This window comes from Nematolebias whitei, chromosome 5, assembly GCF_014905685.2.
Source record: "Nematolebias whitei isolate Nwh7 chromosome 5, NemWhi1, whole genome shotgun sequence".
Lineage (NCBI taxonomy): Eukaryota > Metazoa > Chordata > Actinopteri > Cyprinodontiformes > Rivulidae > Nematolebias > Nematolebias whitei.
Window position 1 is genome coordinate 46,064,755 of NC_056502.1, and position 17,581 is coordinate 46,082,335.

Sequence of the window (17,581 nt, forward strand, 5' to 3'; positions counted from 1 at the left end):
AGCATTTATTGAAGGAATGCATGTTGCTTTCCATGTCAGAGGTTTTGATTAAGATAGACCTGCTGTTGAGAAGGCTCTTGTAGCCATTTTGGTTAGACTTGTAAATGACATTTTGCATGATCTTGAGTGTGGTGGATGCTCCTACCACCACCACATCATGTTAGTATTTATTTTTTCTTTATATTAGTTACAGCTTATAGTCTGTTTAAGTTGGTCATTTCATTTAGTTAATGTCTGTCTGAATGGTTTACTTACACCTGTTTTTTGTTTGAGGTGCTGCTGATATAAACCAGCTGGAGGAGGAAACCTGGAGCAAACCATTTTCTGAAAGACTGAAGGGGGAGACTTGTTTCAAGTTGATCTCAATAGTTAATTTTGTCACTTAAATATTCACTTATTGTTTGTGCTAAGTTAAAGTTAGTTTTGCTTTATTTGTTTCATAGGATGCTTTAGTTAATTTTGTATTTATTTGTTCTTTGTCATGTTGTGCCTCCCTCATGTGGTAGACTTAGGTTACTCCACCTCTATTTAAGCAGCCTTTTGTTTGTTTGAGGGAGAGGGTTTTTTTTGTGTTCAGTTAGAGTTCAGGTGACCTCAGTCAGTTTGGATCCAAATTTGTTACTTACCTTTTGATTTATTCTTGCCTTAAGTTTTTAGGCTTTGTTAACTATTTTTGGAAGAATTAAAACTGAAACCTTTTTTCTACTTTGAACACTTTTTTGTCCTCATTGGTGTCTGGTCCGTCACATTGAGTTACTGTGAGATCTTGAAAGATGTATGAGCACTCAAAGTATTTGGTGAGGATGGTTCTTAGCTACATATCTTTAAAACAAGCTTTTTACCATTTTCATGTTGACCAAAGTTGATTGGCTGCGATAGCCATCGTGAATTGGGTTGACTCCAAATGTTAATGAAATGTGGATTTACAACAAGTGATTACTTTCTGTGAATATTATTGAAATCTATACACCGCTTCATGGAACAGTTAATGAAAAGATTTTTAGAAAAAACATTGTGCAATGTGTAGTTTTAGGGTATGTGTTGTGAATGATGCACAGCTACCACACCAAATCTTAGCCCAATATTTAAAACTGGCTGAATTCAAGCCATGTCTGTGTTTCTTAAGTTCAGTTGACTGTGGCTGCCATTTTAAATTAGGCTTATTGAAAAAGGTTAGTTAATTAGTTGTAGATGTACATCCAATGATTATTTTTTTGTAAAGTTTCATTAAAGCCTGTCCAGTGGTTCATGAGGAATATTGCTATCAGACATGCTTGAATCCAACAGCTATGGGCAAAATTAAAAAAATAAGATCTTGCACAAACAATTAGTGATCTGCATGGCCAGATAAACACTTTGCTGTACCCTTGGCAACAATCTTCAAGGGCCCCATCATCACAACCCAAGAATCACCATAATCTGGCAAAATACAGAATAAATTACCATAATATACAGTAAATATACTTCAAATTCTAATTATCAAGTGTATTTTTATGTATAAAAATCCAAATGCTCATAGAACTATAAATGCTACTATGTTCTCTTGACACAAATCATCAAGACTGAGTTAAGTTGAACGCACTTTGAACACCATATGACACCATGTGTGTACTTGTTTAGCAACGTGTTGGCCTTTGGTGTCAGAAGCATTTGTAATTTGGGGTGGGGGTCCTTCACCCCAGAAAATTTTGAATAAAGTAGATGCCATTTTCTGCATTCTGGTGTGTTTAACGGACTGTTTAACATGTAGTTGAGCATTGAGCACGCATCAGGATGTTTAACATGTAGTTTTACCTACACAAGTAAACACTTGATTCAATAACTATTTGAGTTGATGGCACAACAAGAAGTAGCCTGACCAACAGCTGATTCAATAATTACAAATATTATATATTAAAAGGTGATAATTTGATGCCCACATTAAAATTAAATGACTGTAACTTAGTTGACTTCAAATGCAATAAGATTATCAATGAATGTTTGTGACAAAGAATTTACTTTGATTATAACAAAGATTCCTTCAAGAAACCTCCCAATATAAATCATAAAACCATAATGACTTCTGCTCATTCTAAATTTGTCAAATGGCCTATGTCTCCTAAAGTGAAGGAGAATCATTTTAAAATAAGAAAAAATATATATCCTGTACACATGTTTCTTGGAAAAGGTTTAAATTTGATGTTGATTTGTGTGCCTTTTGTAAATCAGAAGATGAATCTCTCGAACATTTTTTTTTTTCATGTCAATACAAAGTCTTTGGTCAGACATCAGAAACTGGATTAATCTCAAACTTAACATTCCTTCTTTTGATGCTGATGCCATTTTACTTTATGTGGATAACTTAATCTCAGCTTTCTCTGATGCCATAAATATACTGTAGTCGTACTTGTAGCAAAGTACCACATTCACTGTAGTAAGAGGAGGGATAATAAGCCCTCCTTCCTGTTTTATGAACGATTTTAAGTCATACTATTCTTCATTAATTAAAAAAACTGCAAAACTGCTAGAATCATCTCACAACAGATAAAAATTTATTGTTTTAATTAAAACGATAAGTTTTTATATAATCGCACTCCTTTGTTTTTTATATATTTAATGTTGTTTTTTGTCTCTTTCATTATTTTGTGAAATGTAGTTATGACAACCTTCACGAGTTTGTATTTGTATCTTGTCACATTGTTCTGTTTTGTGTTAAAGTTCTAGGGAAAAAAACTGATGGGCTTGTCAGCAGGTAAGGGGCATTTACCTTCGGGATAAATTGAGGTTGTCGATTGGTCGGTTGTTGACACGCCTACTGGATTGAATGACAGGTCACCCCGTGGAGGATAAAAAAACCAAAAAAACATGAGAGCTGCAACAGCGGCGCTGGGAAGAAGCGGGGTGGACCAAATTCAGCGGAAGCGCAGCAGTCTCTCTGTGCAGCGCAGGGCTCCAAGTAAAGCAGAAGATAACCAGATATTTTGCTTGTCTTGTGCCCTCACTGCCCTGGGCCCCTTAGAGATCGTGGGCCCTTGGGCACTTGCCCAGTTCCACATATGGTTCATCCAGCCTTGGCGATCTGTGTGTGTTGGAATGACTGTTAGCGACAAACACACCAAATTTCATATCAATATCTATCGCAACAAGTCCCATCCACATAAAAAAAAAAAAGTTCATTTGGACCCCCCCACACTTTTACTATAAAACATTTGTTCAGTCTGCACAGTTCTATTTCATATAGGCTTCGCCCTTTAAGGCTGTCGCTTAGTGGGTTTACCCCGTCATGCGAAGCGTTACACTGAAAAATTTAGGCCACGCCCACCTGCTGTGTGGGCCCCACCCGGTCCGTTTAAATTACGTTAAGAGCGGGTAATCGGCTCCCATTTTTCTTCAGCGCGCTAATAGCACTGTCAGAAGAAAGAAGAAGGAAAGTTGTCTAGCTGACCAACCTTTGTTAAGACTGCCTGTGGGTGCCACGTCAACCTCCTGTCATCTCGGCGAGTTCTCCTCCCCGAGGAGAAACAGACGAGCAGTCTTGTTTCAAAGTAAGCGCCGAGGAGTATTTCTCAGTGGCAGGTCGCTACACGCTGGACGCCGGGACAGGCGACATCAGCAGCAGCCCCCCGCTGCTCATTCTCTCCTGGAGAGCGTAGTGTTGGAAGAGGGGGGCTGAGCGAATGCTCCCCCCCCCCCCCTTGTTTCGCATTGGCGACCACACCGCTCCCAGCCGCCGGTGCCCTCCTCTGGAGTTTGCCCAGCATAATCCAGGAGGCAGCTGACATGAAGGGACTTTTTGCCGTCCCCTCTCCTTCCCTGCCCAGATCAGATGATCCAGCGGGAAGGTTTTCTGGGCTCCACTCCGACTCGCTGTCCTGATCCCATCTGGCCTCATTTTCCCAGTGGTGACGTCCTACTGGGACGAGGCTGCAGCTGGTCCTGGTAGAATAGGGCGCCGGTTCCCACATCCGCTCCCATCACCATAGTGGAGGGGTTTCACCGAGCGGAAATTCCCTCAGTGCCCCCTGGAGCCGAGCCTTGACGGAGGCCTTTTTGGAGCAAAGATGTCCATGTTGGACCAGCATCCTGCGCCTCCAGGGAGGCATAACCAGACGGTGACGTCGCTCTCCAACCAAGCTCACCGGCATGCATCCCAGGCGGCCGCAGAGCCACTGACGTACAGCTTCTCTGAGGCCAGAGGGACAGACCTGCCTCAGGAGACGAGGAGCCCCCCCTGCAGGTGTCTGACGTCACCCTCAAACTGTGCGCCTCATCTGCTGTCTGCCTTTTCTCAAATTGCAGCCTAGATGACAATGGTGCAGAAGTCCACCCGACTTGTCACTTCTCCTCCCTGTCAGAGGAGCTACAGAAGGCTTTTTTGTCGGAGGGCCCCATCACGACGACGCGATGTTCGGGACCAATTTCAAGGCCATGTTATAAAAGTCGGATGAGGTGTCGGAGACTGTGCACACGCCTCCTCCCGCGCTGCAGCTGCGTTTTTTCCGCTGCCAGCCCCTCCCGTCAGAGAACAACACTTCTCATCCCGGCAACCAGCGGTTTCAGTGTTTCCCAGAGACCACCAACAGGTGTCGCCCTAGGATAACAAACTGCAGGGCTCACGGGGGAAGAGATTATGAAATGACACACGGCAGCCAGAATGAATGTGTTCATGACACGAGCTTTGAAATGAAACACTAACATCATTCAAAGATTAATGTGTCTGTTTTTTCAGCCGGTCTGTCAGTCCAATGATGTCATAGCGGCTCCTCTCATTCATCCTCCACACATAACGAGCTGGTGTCCTTCGAAGAAGGTTTTAAATAACACTGCAGCTCGATGAATCACTCAAAAGCTCACGTGATTCGCAGCTAGGAATGAACATGTTCTGCAGACCGAGTCTAGTGGTAAACCTCGCTCTCAACCGGAGCTGCGCGCTGCTTCCTCTAACCGCACCAGCATCAAACACGCGCCTTCGTGGCAGTCCTCGCCTAAGACGCTGCGTCGACGAGGGCGCACACACGCCTCTTCAGCCCCCATCGGCTCTCATCAACGTAGATGCGAGCCCGCAGCCTGAGCTCAGCACGGAAGCGTTTTCAGAGCCTTTTCGTAAAAGCCTCCCCATGAGTGTGCAGAGCGCGTCTCCGCGATGCATGACGGCGGTGGAGGCGGTAAGACATTACGCATCACGTAAACATGTACGCGCTCCCCGAGCATTACGCGGAGTGGCAGAACGGATATGAGCATGCAGCCTGAGCGCTGCACCTGCAGCAACCCTAACCGGTTCCGCATTCTCAGGGGTGCGCACCTTTCCCCAGCGTGATTGGCGTCCGTAGATAACGTGATGCAGCATAAACGCGTGCCCGCTTCCGAGATGTTACGAGGAGTGGCAACGAGCGCGCGCCCCAGGCGGATGGATGAAATGTTATCATCAGGGGATTCACGCTGCAGTACAACTCAACCCCCCCCCCCCCCCCCCCATTCGGAGGAATTCTAGAGACGTTTCTATCATCTCTAGAACAGATTTCGTTCCCCCTCGCAGAAGCTCAGGAAATTCTGATTAAAAATGTAATTTCCAGGGTCCCAGAGGAAGAGGAAAACACAGGGTTCCACTCTCGTCACTTCCTGGTCCCAAATGGACGAAGAGATTTATCTTAGATTTGTCAATTTTGAACTGTGAGACATCATTTCCATTTAAAATGCGTCGAGCCGCTCTGCAGCCGCCACACAAAGCAGGGAGGAAAAGTCTGCTTTATCTGGGCCTCTGTTGCTGCTGAACCGTTTTTACAAACAGGTGGCAGCAGTGCAACTCACGTGAAACTGGCAGAGTGATATCAGCTGTTTTCCATCAGCTGACCTACGTCACACGTGTCACCGACTTCACAGAGGCACATACATTTCTCGAGCAGTGGGGGCGCTGTGGTCCCCCAAACAGCAGCTCATACAAATGTTTTTGTAGTGTCGCACGGTTTTTGAATGTGATTCAACACTTTGCCTCTGTGCTGCGTAATCATCATTCTTTGATTCACACAGAGAGCAGGTTACTGCTGCATACATAACCGGCAAGGGGGGTGCACGCTCAGCCCAAATGTCCCACTTTGAGAGACAGCTGCTGTGTTGGGCACATCAAAATCTGCTCTCCATCAGAGCAGTGTACATCCCCTGTGTTCTGAACAGGGGGCGGATGTGATGTCCAGGGACAGTTTGCGTCACGGGGACCGGGACCCTCCATCCAGAGCTGATGGCTCAGATGCAGCAGAAATCTTGCGAGCGGCTGTGGTCCTGTTTACAACACGAGAGAACGCACAATGTCAACTATGGTTCTCACTGAGCCCACAGGACAAACCACCGCTAGGGGTGGACGCGTTTGCTCACAGTCTGTGACCCAAAATGCTTCTTACACTTTTCCCTCACTCCCTCTGATATCACGGTTTCTGAACTGAGTTCAGGAGGAGGGACTGACAGCTCTCCTGTCCTGAACGCGTGAATGCATCATGGTTCCCAGTTCTATGACACCCGTTATCGGGGTGCCTGTGGAAACTGCCGTGGAGGGAGGACGCTCTCCTCCAGGCGGGAGGAGCGATCAGGAATTACCCAGAATTAGGCTGACACCTTTTGGTCTGGCCGCTGAGCGGATCCACTTAGAGAGGACGGATCTCTCTCAAGATGTAGTGCGTACGATCCAGGATTCACGTGCTGCATCCACCACAGCGCTGTTCACATCAAAGTGGACAGTTTTTAAGCGCTGCTGAACAGAGAAAGGTGTAGAGGCCACCTCATGTCCTCTAGGTGGCGTACAGTCTTTTCTGCAGCAGCTGATGGACAGAAATCTGGCGTTCAGCACGATTAAAACGTACGCTTCAGCCATCTCTTCTTGTCACAAAGGTTTCAGGGACAGAACAGCTTTTAATCATCCGCTGATGAAGCATTTTTTAAATGGTGTACAGAGATGCAGGCCTGTTTTCACGCCCACTTGCTCCACAGTGGGATTTAACGCTGGTCCTGCGAGCCCTGATCAAATTTGAGACTCTGGATCAGGTTTCAATTAAATTCTTGTCTCTTAAAACAGCCCTGCTGCTGGCTTTAACATCCGCTAAGAGGGTGAGTGATTTATCTGCCCTCTCTGTCGCTCTGTCATGTCTCAGAATTCAAGCTGATGGCAGCTCAGCTGATCTAAGACCAACCCAGCTTTTATGCCTAGAAACATCACGAGCTCTTGTGAATCAAGAGCGATTTCGTTGGAGAGGTTTTTCCCTCCCTCCTACAAATCAGAAGAAGAAGCGTCTTTCCATCTTCTCTGTCCGGTGCGGGCGTTGACGTGTTACATAGAATGCACAGCTGCAATGCGTCAAACTCAACATTTGTTTGTGCATTATAGGGATACATCTGTAGGTCGCCCGTTATCCACCCAGCGCATGTCACACTGGCTGTGTGAAGCCATTTCTGAAGCTTACAGAGCATCAGATTTAGAGCCTCCTGTCAACCTCAGGGCACACTGGACCAGAGATATCGCATCTTCGACTGCTTTGCATAATGGTATGACAATGCAGGATATTTGCACTGCGGCCGTGTGGTCAACACCCTGCTCATTTATTCGCTTTTATCTACGTGATGTGACGGCTCGTTCCATGACACATTCTGTACTTTGTGTATTAACAGAATGAATATTGTTGTTTCATGGAACCCCGTTTAACTCACATCTGTCTGCATGCATTACAGTGTGAGATGTTGTTATCAGTCACAAGTTGTGACTGTTATTTTGGTTCTATTGTCATTAATCAGTTCATGACTATCGTTACCAATCAGTTCATTTGATTAATAATCAGCTCTCTTGTTATTATGAATCTGTTCATACTGTTCAGCTGTGAACCGGTTGGTTCATGGCCCTTTTTCAGCATCTTCCTTTCCCCGTTGAAAGTTTTCCGGGGTGTTTATGCACTCAGAATGCATAACTACACAGCATGCGTCTGTACATGGTACTCATAATTATGTAACGTGTAATTACGCACACAGAGAGCTGAGTGACAAGACATTTTTGGGCAAGCTCCCGCTTCATACGGTTTGAATGGACCCAGTGAGGCGAGGACCACATCTGCTTCGCCCTTTACCCACTAAGCAACAGCCTTAAAGGGCAAAGCCTATAAGAAAAAGAATGTTGGTTACTTACTGTAACCCCAGATTCTATGAATATAGGCGTAGCCCTTTAAGAGTCGGGCCTCACTGGCTTCTAAGAGTCTGAAGAAAAAGCTATTTGGGAGCCGATTACCCGCTCTTAACATAATTTATACGGACCGGGTGGGGCCTACACAGCCGGTGGGCGTGGACTAAATTTTTCAGTGTAATGCTTCGCATGACGGGATAAACTCATTAAGCGACAGCCTTAAAGGGCTACGCCTATATTCATAGAATCTGGGGTTACAGTACATAACTAACATTTCTCTTTCTTAGTGAACGAATCCATTCCACTTGATGGGCGGCTGTGGCTGAGTGGTTAGAGCAGTCAACCTCCAATGCAAGAGTTGGGGGTTCTAACCCCACAACAGTCACATGCCAAAGTGTCCCTGGGCAAGACACTGAACCCCTTGTTGCCTCCGATGTGTGTCCCATCAGGGTATGAATGTGATAAATCACTGATTAGTCTCTTTAGAATGATTTGTTCAATTAGCTTTGTAGAGATCTAGTAGAGTGCTGTATGAATGGGTAAATGAGGCACAAATTGTAGTGTAAAGCACTTTGAGTGTCTCAATAAGATAGAAAGGCGCTATATAAGTACAATCCATTTACCATTTGATACATTATTGAAGAATACTCAGGCCACTAAAACTCCACTCCAGGTTTTCTTGGTTACTTCCAACTCTAAAGACAGCAACCTCTTGCCACGGTCACAATATACAGTGGTCACATAATATGGTGTAACACCTACAGTGTTTCTGTGCATCTCCTCCTGTATCGGCGTAAAACGCACACAGGTGGAGGAGATGGAGACACCTCTGTGTTACTTGCTCACCAGTTTAGCGAGCTTAGTGTGGGCAGTTGTTGACCAGGGGGTTGATCATAAACATATATTCATGTTAAGTGGATGCTTGAGAGGAGCGCTACGTCTGTAGCATCTTAGCTTAGCAGTAAATGGTAAATGGACTGTACTTATATAGCACCGTTCTATCTTATTTCAAGATACTCAAAGTGCTTTACACTACAATCTGTGCCTCATTTACCCATTCATACAGCACTCTACTAGATCCTACCTGGTTCCGACAAGAATTGCCGGGTGGTATTTCGCTGGTTTTCTGCTGGACTGGCCCTCGTGGTGTCTTCATTGATGTGGGGGAAGTGTACCTGTGACCCACGAACTGGTCCAGAACCGAACCGAGTTGGCTGTGGGGGACTTCGTCTTCAACATAGCGGGTCTCATCTTCAGTGAACAGCCCGTTACTTTTAAACAAAGGACGGTCCACCTCCGTGGAATAGCTGTTTTCGCCTGGAGGAGACGCTCTGGTGCTTTGAAGCGCCGCCGGAATGGAGCAGAATCGGGCCAGGGACAACTTGAGCCTCTTCGTCTCTCGAGCTGTGGAGCGCCGGAGCCAGATTGGAGCAGAACCGGACCGGACCAGTGACAACTTCAGCCTCAGCCTCTCCGGTCAGTCTCGTTTTTCACCGGGGGTGCCTCTCGTGCTGTCGGGTGTGGAGCTCGAGAGAAGTTAGGAGTTTACATCGGAGATGCTGCAGGCCTCCATCCAAACTCACCTGGATAATAACTAATTTTATTCCGGATCACGTGTTGGCCCCTGTTGACCTGAAACGAGCTAGGACCATGCCTTTCACTTCAGGAGGATTTTCTGGCAGCTCGCTCTGCTATTTGCTGCAAATTATCTGTTTCTGTTTCGGCCTGTTGATATTGGACCCAGCTCTGTTTCCCATGGGAGCATCCATCCATCTTCGCTGGGAGGCCGGAGCCCCCCTCAGCCCAATTCAAACTGCAGTTAGGCCACCTCGTCGGGTTTGTTTGCCCATTTGAATTGTGACGTTTTATGGACTGAGACTTTTCTGCACCATTCATATTACTGTCAGATCTCAGATTATTTGGAGTCACTGAATCTTGTTAATACACCTGGATTTGCCCATCACTGCAACTTTCACTGTTTTTGGGTTCTGAATGATCACGTCTTCATTAATGTTTCTCGTGGTTCGATTATGGGGGATAATTGTTACACTGTTAACTCCTATAATTACACATCAGTCAGAAAAAACTCAAGAAAATGTCTGATAATAATGTTGTTATTGCTCTCAGGGATTCAGCGCAAACCTGGGCCCCCCACTAATTACAGCACACCAAATGACTTTAAGAACGTGTCTGATCTTCATTTTCTGCATGTAAACGCTCGTAGCCTTCTGAAAAAACTTGATTCCTTGAAAATTCTGGTCAGTTCTTCTGGGGCAGATGTAATCTTCATCTCTGAAACCTGGCTCAACAAATCTGTACTGAATAATGACCTGGCAATCGATGGATTTAACATCTACCTCTGTGATCGTCAAAAAAAAGGGAGGGGGGGGGGTTGCTGTTTACATCAGAGATTCTCTGGTTGCTAGTCCTGTGTCTTCTAAAAAAATTCCAAACCAAATTGATGCCATAGCTGTAAACATTACTTTGAATGGTGGCCAGATTTTATCTGTAGTCTGTTGTTATCGTCCACCTTGAGCAACACCTGAGGCTCTATCCTCCCTGATGGAATTCCATGGTAATTTAAAATTCAAAGATATCTTTTTGGCAGGAGACTTCAACATTGACTGGGGTAAGTCGACCCCCCTCTGTGATAAATTCAAGGAATGTTGCCTGTCTCTCAATCTTACCCAATTGAGCAACTCTCTGACAAGATTAAACAAAAACAGTCCTGAAAAATCCTCCATCTTAGACCTGTTTCTAACTAATATGCCTCACAAATTCCCTGGTACAGGTGTATTTGCTAATATTTTGAGTGATCATTGTGTGACAGCGACTTTGAGAGATATTAAACTTCCACTTTCTAAGCCCAGATTAATTCAAAAAGGGGATCAGAAACATTTTTGTGAAAAGTCATTCCTTTGGGATCTGTCTCACTTTGACTGGCATCGTATTCTTTTAATTGATGACGTAAACTCCGCTTGAACTTTTTGCATAATAGTTTAATTTATTTTGTGAACAAACGTGCTCCTTTTCGTCAGTTCAGAATAAAGTGACGAGACAGCCCCTGGTTTACTCCAGAGCTAGCTGACCTCCTGCACAGGAGAGATCATCTTTGGGCCACAGCGAGAAAATCTTACTCAGACACTGATTGGTTGAGTTTTTGACAGATGAGGAATAAATGTACAACTGCCATCAAAGCAGCAAAACGCAACTATTTCTTATTTCAGACCTCCAAAAATCTAAATGACCCCAACAGATTCTAGAAAACCATCAAATCTCTCTCAGGCAACCCCCAATCATCTGACATCCCATCACAACTTCTCGTTAACTCTGTTCCTATGTCAAATAAGCACGAGATCCTGAACTGTTTCAACAAACATTTTGTTGCTTCTAGTTCTTTATTTGACACAGTTACTAATGGAAAATCAGCCACTTCCCCTAATAACCAAACTTCTACAAATCAAATCCCTTCTACAAGTCAACCCTCAGTTAAACATAGCTTCTCTTTTTCTCCATTCTCAGTCAGTGAGGTCAATAAACTGTTAAAAGATCTTGATCCTAAAAAATCTGCAGGTCCAGATGAACTTCCACCTTATTTCTTAAGGCTGGCTGCTCAAATCATCACAGTCCCTGTGACTCACATCTTCAATCTCTCCATAAGACAAAACTCCATCCCCGATGCTTGGAAAACAGCCTTTGTTCTTCCTTTGCTGAAGGGAGGTGACCCCACCTCACTGAACAACTATCGACCAATCTCTAAACTCTGCATTTTAGCCAAGGTTCTAGAAAAACTGATAAACTCTCAAATCAAAAATTACCTGGACTCATTTAACATCTTACCTCCTCATCAATCTGGTTTCAGGAAGCAACACAGCACAACCACTGCTTCACTGAAGGTTCTTAATGACATCATTGAAGCACTGGATGCTAAGGATTATTGTGCTGCACTTTTCTTAGACTTGTCTAAAGCTTTTGACACTGTGGATCATAACATCTTGTGTCATAAACTCTCAGAAATCGGTTTCTCAGAACACACCATTGGTTGGTTCTCTAATTATTTTTCAGACCGGAAGCAATGTGTTCAACATAATGGTAATTCCTCGTTATTTAACAGTCAACAATGTTGTACCACAAGGCTCAGTCTTAGGACCCACCCTCTTTACAATCTACAGATGTAATGTTGGTAAAAACATCCCTAATGCATCCATACATTTCTACGCTGATGACAGTTGTTTATTGTCGAGCTAAAACTGTTGCTAAGGTTTTCCAGCTTTTGAAATCTGCATTCAACAACATCCAGACAGATTTGTTCCGCCTCAAACTTGTCCTAAATGCCGACAAAACCAAAGGGATGCTTTCTTCAAATAGGAAGTTGGTCCCAGCAGTTCTTCCTCCGATTTTATCCTCAAATGGTGTCCCAATTGAGTTTGTTGATTTCTATAAATATTAGGGGATTTTGGTCGACTCACATCTCTCTTTTAAGCTTCATGTGGAAAACTTGGTAAAGAAACTGAAAGTTAAACTGGGTTTCTTTTTCAGAAACAGATCCTGTCTAACCCTGAATGCTAAGAAACCCCTTGTATCTGTGACTTTCCTTCCCTCCATTGATTACGGAGACATTATTTACATGAACGCTCCTACAAGATCCCTGCAGATGTTGGATGCTGTCTATCATGGTGCACTAAGATTCATAACTGGCTATGATTATCGTACCCACCACTGCACCCTGTATTCACTGGTTAACTGGACATCATTAACTTCACACAGACTCTCTCACTGGTACATTTTTATATTTAAATCACTTCTTGGTCTGCTGCCTTCATACATCTCCTCCTACATGTCTCTGTGTGAGTGCAGCTATGGCGTGCGCTCTCAGGACATTATTACCTGCAGTGTTCCCTCAATGAGGACTGAACTAGATAAGAGGGCCTTCTCCTACTCTGCTCCTGTTTCCTGGAATACCTTACAAAAACAATTGAAGCTCTCGACCTTGACCTCTCTGAGTGGCTTTAAGAATATGTTGGACTCCTGGCAGGGACCACTGCAGACATGTTCCTGTTCTTAGTTTTCTACATTCGCCTTAGAATCTAGCTGTTTTTTGTTACCTTTTTCTTTTAGCCATCCTATTTGTTTAAAAAAAAAAAAAAACGAGTATGACTTTTTATAACGGTTTATTGTTGTCACTGTTGTCATCATTCTTTGTTGAAATCAGGTCTCTCTTGTAAATGAGTCCTCGAGGCTCAATGGGATTTACCTGTCTAAATAAAGGTTGAATGAAAAATTTCTACAAAGCTAATTGAACAAATCATTCTAATGAGACTAATCAGTGCTTTAGATCACATTCATACACTGATGGGACACACATCAGAGGCTATGAGGGGTTCAGTGTCTTGCCCAGGGACACTTCGACATGTGACTGCTTGTGGATTCAATTCAATTCAATTCAATTCAAAAATACTTTATTAATCCCAGAGGGAAATTATTTGTTGTTGTAACTCATTATCCTCATTTCATTAAGAGATGTTGTAGACACTGATGGCTATAGACAGGAAGGATCTCTTGTAAAGGTCCATCCCACAGTGGATCCTAAGAAACTGGCTACAGATGCTGTCTGATCCGTCCACCCAGACTCGGCTGGCCTCTCGATTCCCCTCGGGCTGTAGGACCGCCCAAATGCTGGGCAGAACTCCTCCCAGAGCGATGGCCATTACTTCTAGTTCCAGGATCTCAGTGATCAGGCACTCGAGCACAGCTGGCAGGTAGATGAGAATGTGTCCAAAGAACATCCTTTCAACTTATTTGAGAATTGGGGCTGTAGTTGAGATATTATTTGAGCTTTTGAGATGTTAACCAGCTGCTGTTGGTTGTAGAAAACTGCCTTGTTGCCATGGTTACGCATCATAACAAATGTTCAAAACTTAAAAAGTTTCAGTAAAAATCCTTCCAGCTGCACAGCATCTGATACCAGAGGAAACAATCATCCAAAAAATGTGATTTACATCCAGAAAAAGAGGAATTAAAGTTTCCAAAAGCAAAATCTCAAAATGAACATAACAGAGCTGCTCCAACATGCAGCCACCGTGAGCGGCGCAATTCTAGAACACATTCGAACATTCGAACCCCAGCTCTCGCATTGGAGGATGACTGCTTTTAACCACTCAGCCACAGCCGCCCCAAATAACTGTGATGCTGTAAGACGCTGCAGGTGTAAGAGACGCTGTGTGTTCAGGTGCATTAAAGGTGAAATGTCTTCCAAACCCCACACCTTATTGTCCTCAAGCTTCATGAGAAACATCATTTAAATGAGTAGTGTTGAACACAAGTAAAAATGACTAGTGGTGATGTTTTTTAATTCTCTATAAACACAAATAGTGCCGACCTACCATACAATACCATACCAATTTATTTATAGAGCACTTAAAACAGCAACAAGGCCAACCAAAGTGCTGTACAAAAGAAAACAAACATGCACAGCGGACAGGAAAACATAAAATAGAAATACAGATACAAATAGCAGCAGAAGCTAACTAAAATGGCCAACAGAGTAGAGAACAGACCTGACGCTCTGTACTAAAGTGTATTAAAGTTAAAATGTCTTTAAAACCCACAGCTGAATTTACACAAACTTGGTGAGAAACATGCTTTAAATGTGTGGAATTAAAGGAAATCTAGGTGAAATGTTACTTTTTTTGTACACTAGTGAACACCTTTTTTTACGCGCGCACACACGCAAACCTACACACATTATTGTGCCCCCCACATTACGGATGCTTCTGACGCCCTTGAACTGAGTTATAGCCATTTTTTGTTTTAGTAAGGTTGCTCTGCTGTGTGTTCATCTTAATCCATCTTGAAATGTAGGTAAATGTTTTTGTATAGTACCCTGACATGACTCATTGGGAAATGGTGCTAGATAAATAAAGTGAACTGAACTGAAACAAGTTGACTGCAAATGTAATTTGTAAATGTCAACCCATTAATCACTTTCTGAGAGTCTCTATTAAATCCATCCACTGTTTCATGAGATATTTTGCTAACAGTACAGACAATTTAACCCACAAACAGGCAGGGCCGGAGTGGGACTCATTTTCAGCCCTGGAGTTTCATGCCTCAGAGTGGCCCACTTTAGATCACGACCTATTATTATTAAAATCATGTGATTTTAAGCTTACATCAGGGGCAATTCTAGAATCTGCACTTTAGGGGTGCTTTTAGCCCCCAGTGCTGACAATGGCTCTTTGGCTTGAACAATGTGGTGACCATTGGTGTCAAAAGTTTTTTTAATGTTATGGGGGGGAGCACACTGGTGGGGGGTCTGGGGGTCCTCCCCCAGATAATATGAATAAAGTAGATGCCATTTCCTGCATTCTGGTGTATTTTAACAGACTGTTTAACATTTAGTTTTGCCTACATAGGTAACACTTGATTCAATAACTATTTTAAAGTTAATGGCACAACAAGAAGTAGCTTGACCAACAGCTCTCCTTGTGTGAATAGAGCACGCTCCGCTTCTCTTATGCATCCTAGTCTAAGAAACATACCGTAGTGTAGCCTAAAATAAATTTTAGGGAAAAAAATCACTATTCAATATGAAACAATAATAATACTCACTCCTTCTTACCAATGGCCTAGCACAAAGCAATATGATCATCATCCATCACGTTTATTAGTAGCTTAAAATGCTTAATTAAAACTCCAGTAATCGGCTAGGTCTACTGTAGCCTTACTCAATTGTAGGGTCAAGAGACAAACATGTAGCATTAACACCGTATGAACAACATTCAGGAATTGTTTCTATAAGAACATTATCAAATATTTTACATGAACGGTAAGATTGCTTCACCTACGAGGAAATGTAAAGTTTGGTATCACCAGCATCCTCACCAACTTTTATAGGTGCACCACCGAGAGCCTGGTGACAGGCTGCATCACAGGGTGGTACATGAACTGCACAAGTCAGAGCCAGAAAGCTCTACAGAGGTGGTGCAAACAGCAGAGGACATCACTGGTAGCAGTCTCCACACCATCCAGGACATCTACCACATCTGATGTCTGTGTAAAGCACGCAGCATCATTAAAGATCACACCCACCCAGCACAAGGAATCTTCCATCTACTACTCTCAGGTAGATGATACAGGAGTCTGCCATTACGTACAAAAAGACTCAGACAGTTATTATCCACAAGCTGTCAGATTACTGAACTCTCAATAAATAACACTGAACAACTGGCAATAACTTTGCACCAAGCCACATCTGTGACAACTAATATGACTAATATTAGCTTGTGACACCTAATATTTTATTGCTAATGCATTATGTGGCTGTATCATGTATGTCACTACCTTACCATCATAATTCATGTTATTCACTACCTGTACAATAATTTGTCACACAACCTGTGTAGTTTGTTAGTTATGTGCAGTATACATCATGTGAATTTAAGCTTATATTACTACCTTGAAATACTTATTCATACAAATTCATCCTACATGCACCATTATATTCTACCATGTTGTTTACTATTTTTTCTTTAGGACCTTGTAAATATTGTATTTACTTTTTCACTTTTTGGTACTTTATGTTGTACCCTTATTGAATGCTTTAGTATTTCTTGTTTGTTTGTTCATTGTTTTAGTGAGTCAAAGCAGTTCTTCTCATCCTGAATATTTTATTGTACTGTTAACCTTGTGTTAACCTGCATATGAAAAATAAACATAACCTGAATTAAGCATTAACCTTTAATTTAAGCATTAAGCATACAATGTAATTACGACAGAAAATGTAGGATTTACCTGCAGTTACTTTCGTTGAGATGAACATGTGGTAGATACTTTCTGTTTATAACTTGTGCTCAGCTGATGGGGTCGGTCCCCAGCTTTTTACATGTTTTCCAAATTCCGTTTAATTTTTGAAAAAGAATAAACTGTATCCCACCCTCTAAATACTCAGGGTAACACATGTCTGGATTACCTGTTCTCCACTGACACCATTTAACCATTTTGTTCTGGTGATTTTTCACAAACCCCTCTGACTGTAAAGCGTCCTGGCTGCAGGCAGCCCCATATCTGCAGGGTAGGAGCGTAGATCGATCGGTAAATTGAGAGCTTCGCCTTTTGACTCAGCTCTCTCTTCACCACGACAGACCTGTACAGCGCCTGCTTCACTGCAGACGCTGCACCTATCCGCCTATCGATCTCACGCTCCATTTTTCCCTCATTCGTGAACAAGACCCCAAGATACTTGAACTCCTCCACTTGGGGTAGGACCTCCTCCCTGACCCGGAGAGGGCACTCTACCCTTTTCCGGCTCAAGACCATGGCCTCGGATTTGGAGGAACTGATCTTCATCCCGGCCGCATCGCATTCGGCTGCGAACCGCTCCAGCGAAAGCTGTAGATCACGATCTGATGAAGCCAATAAGACCACATCATCTGCAAAAAGCAGAGA

The 17,581-nt window shown here is 43.4% G+C and overlaps 1 protein-coding gene across 1 annotated transcript in view; it reads right to left on the minus strand.

Moving 5' to 3' along the window:
* The window catches only part of LOC119410421 (sodium- and chloride-dependent transporter XTRP3A), a 195,808-nt gene that overhangs the window by 89,303 nt on the left and 88,924 nt on the right, over positions 1-17,581 (minus strand). The window contains exon 3 of the mRNA XM_037677333.1: positions 15,676-15,686. Coding sequence (XP_037533261.1) covers positions 15,676-15,686 — 11 coding nt within the window. The remainder of the gene's footprint in view (positions 1-15,675; positions 15,687-17,581) is intronic.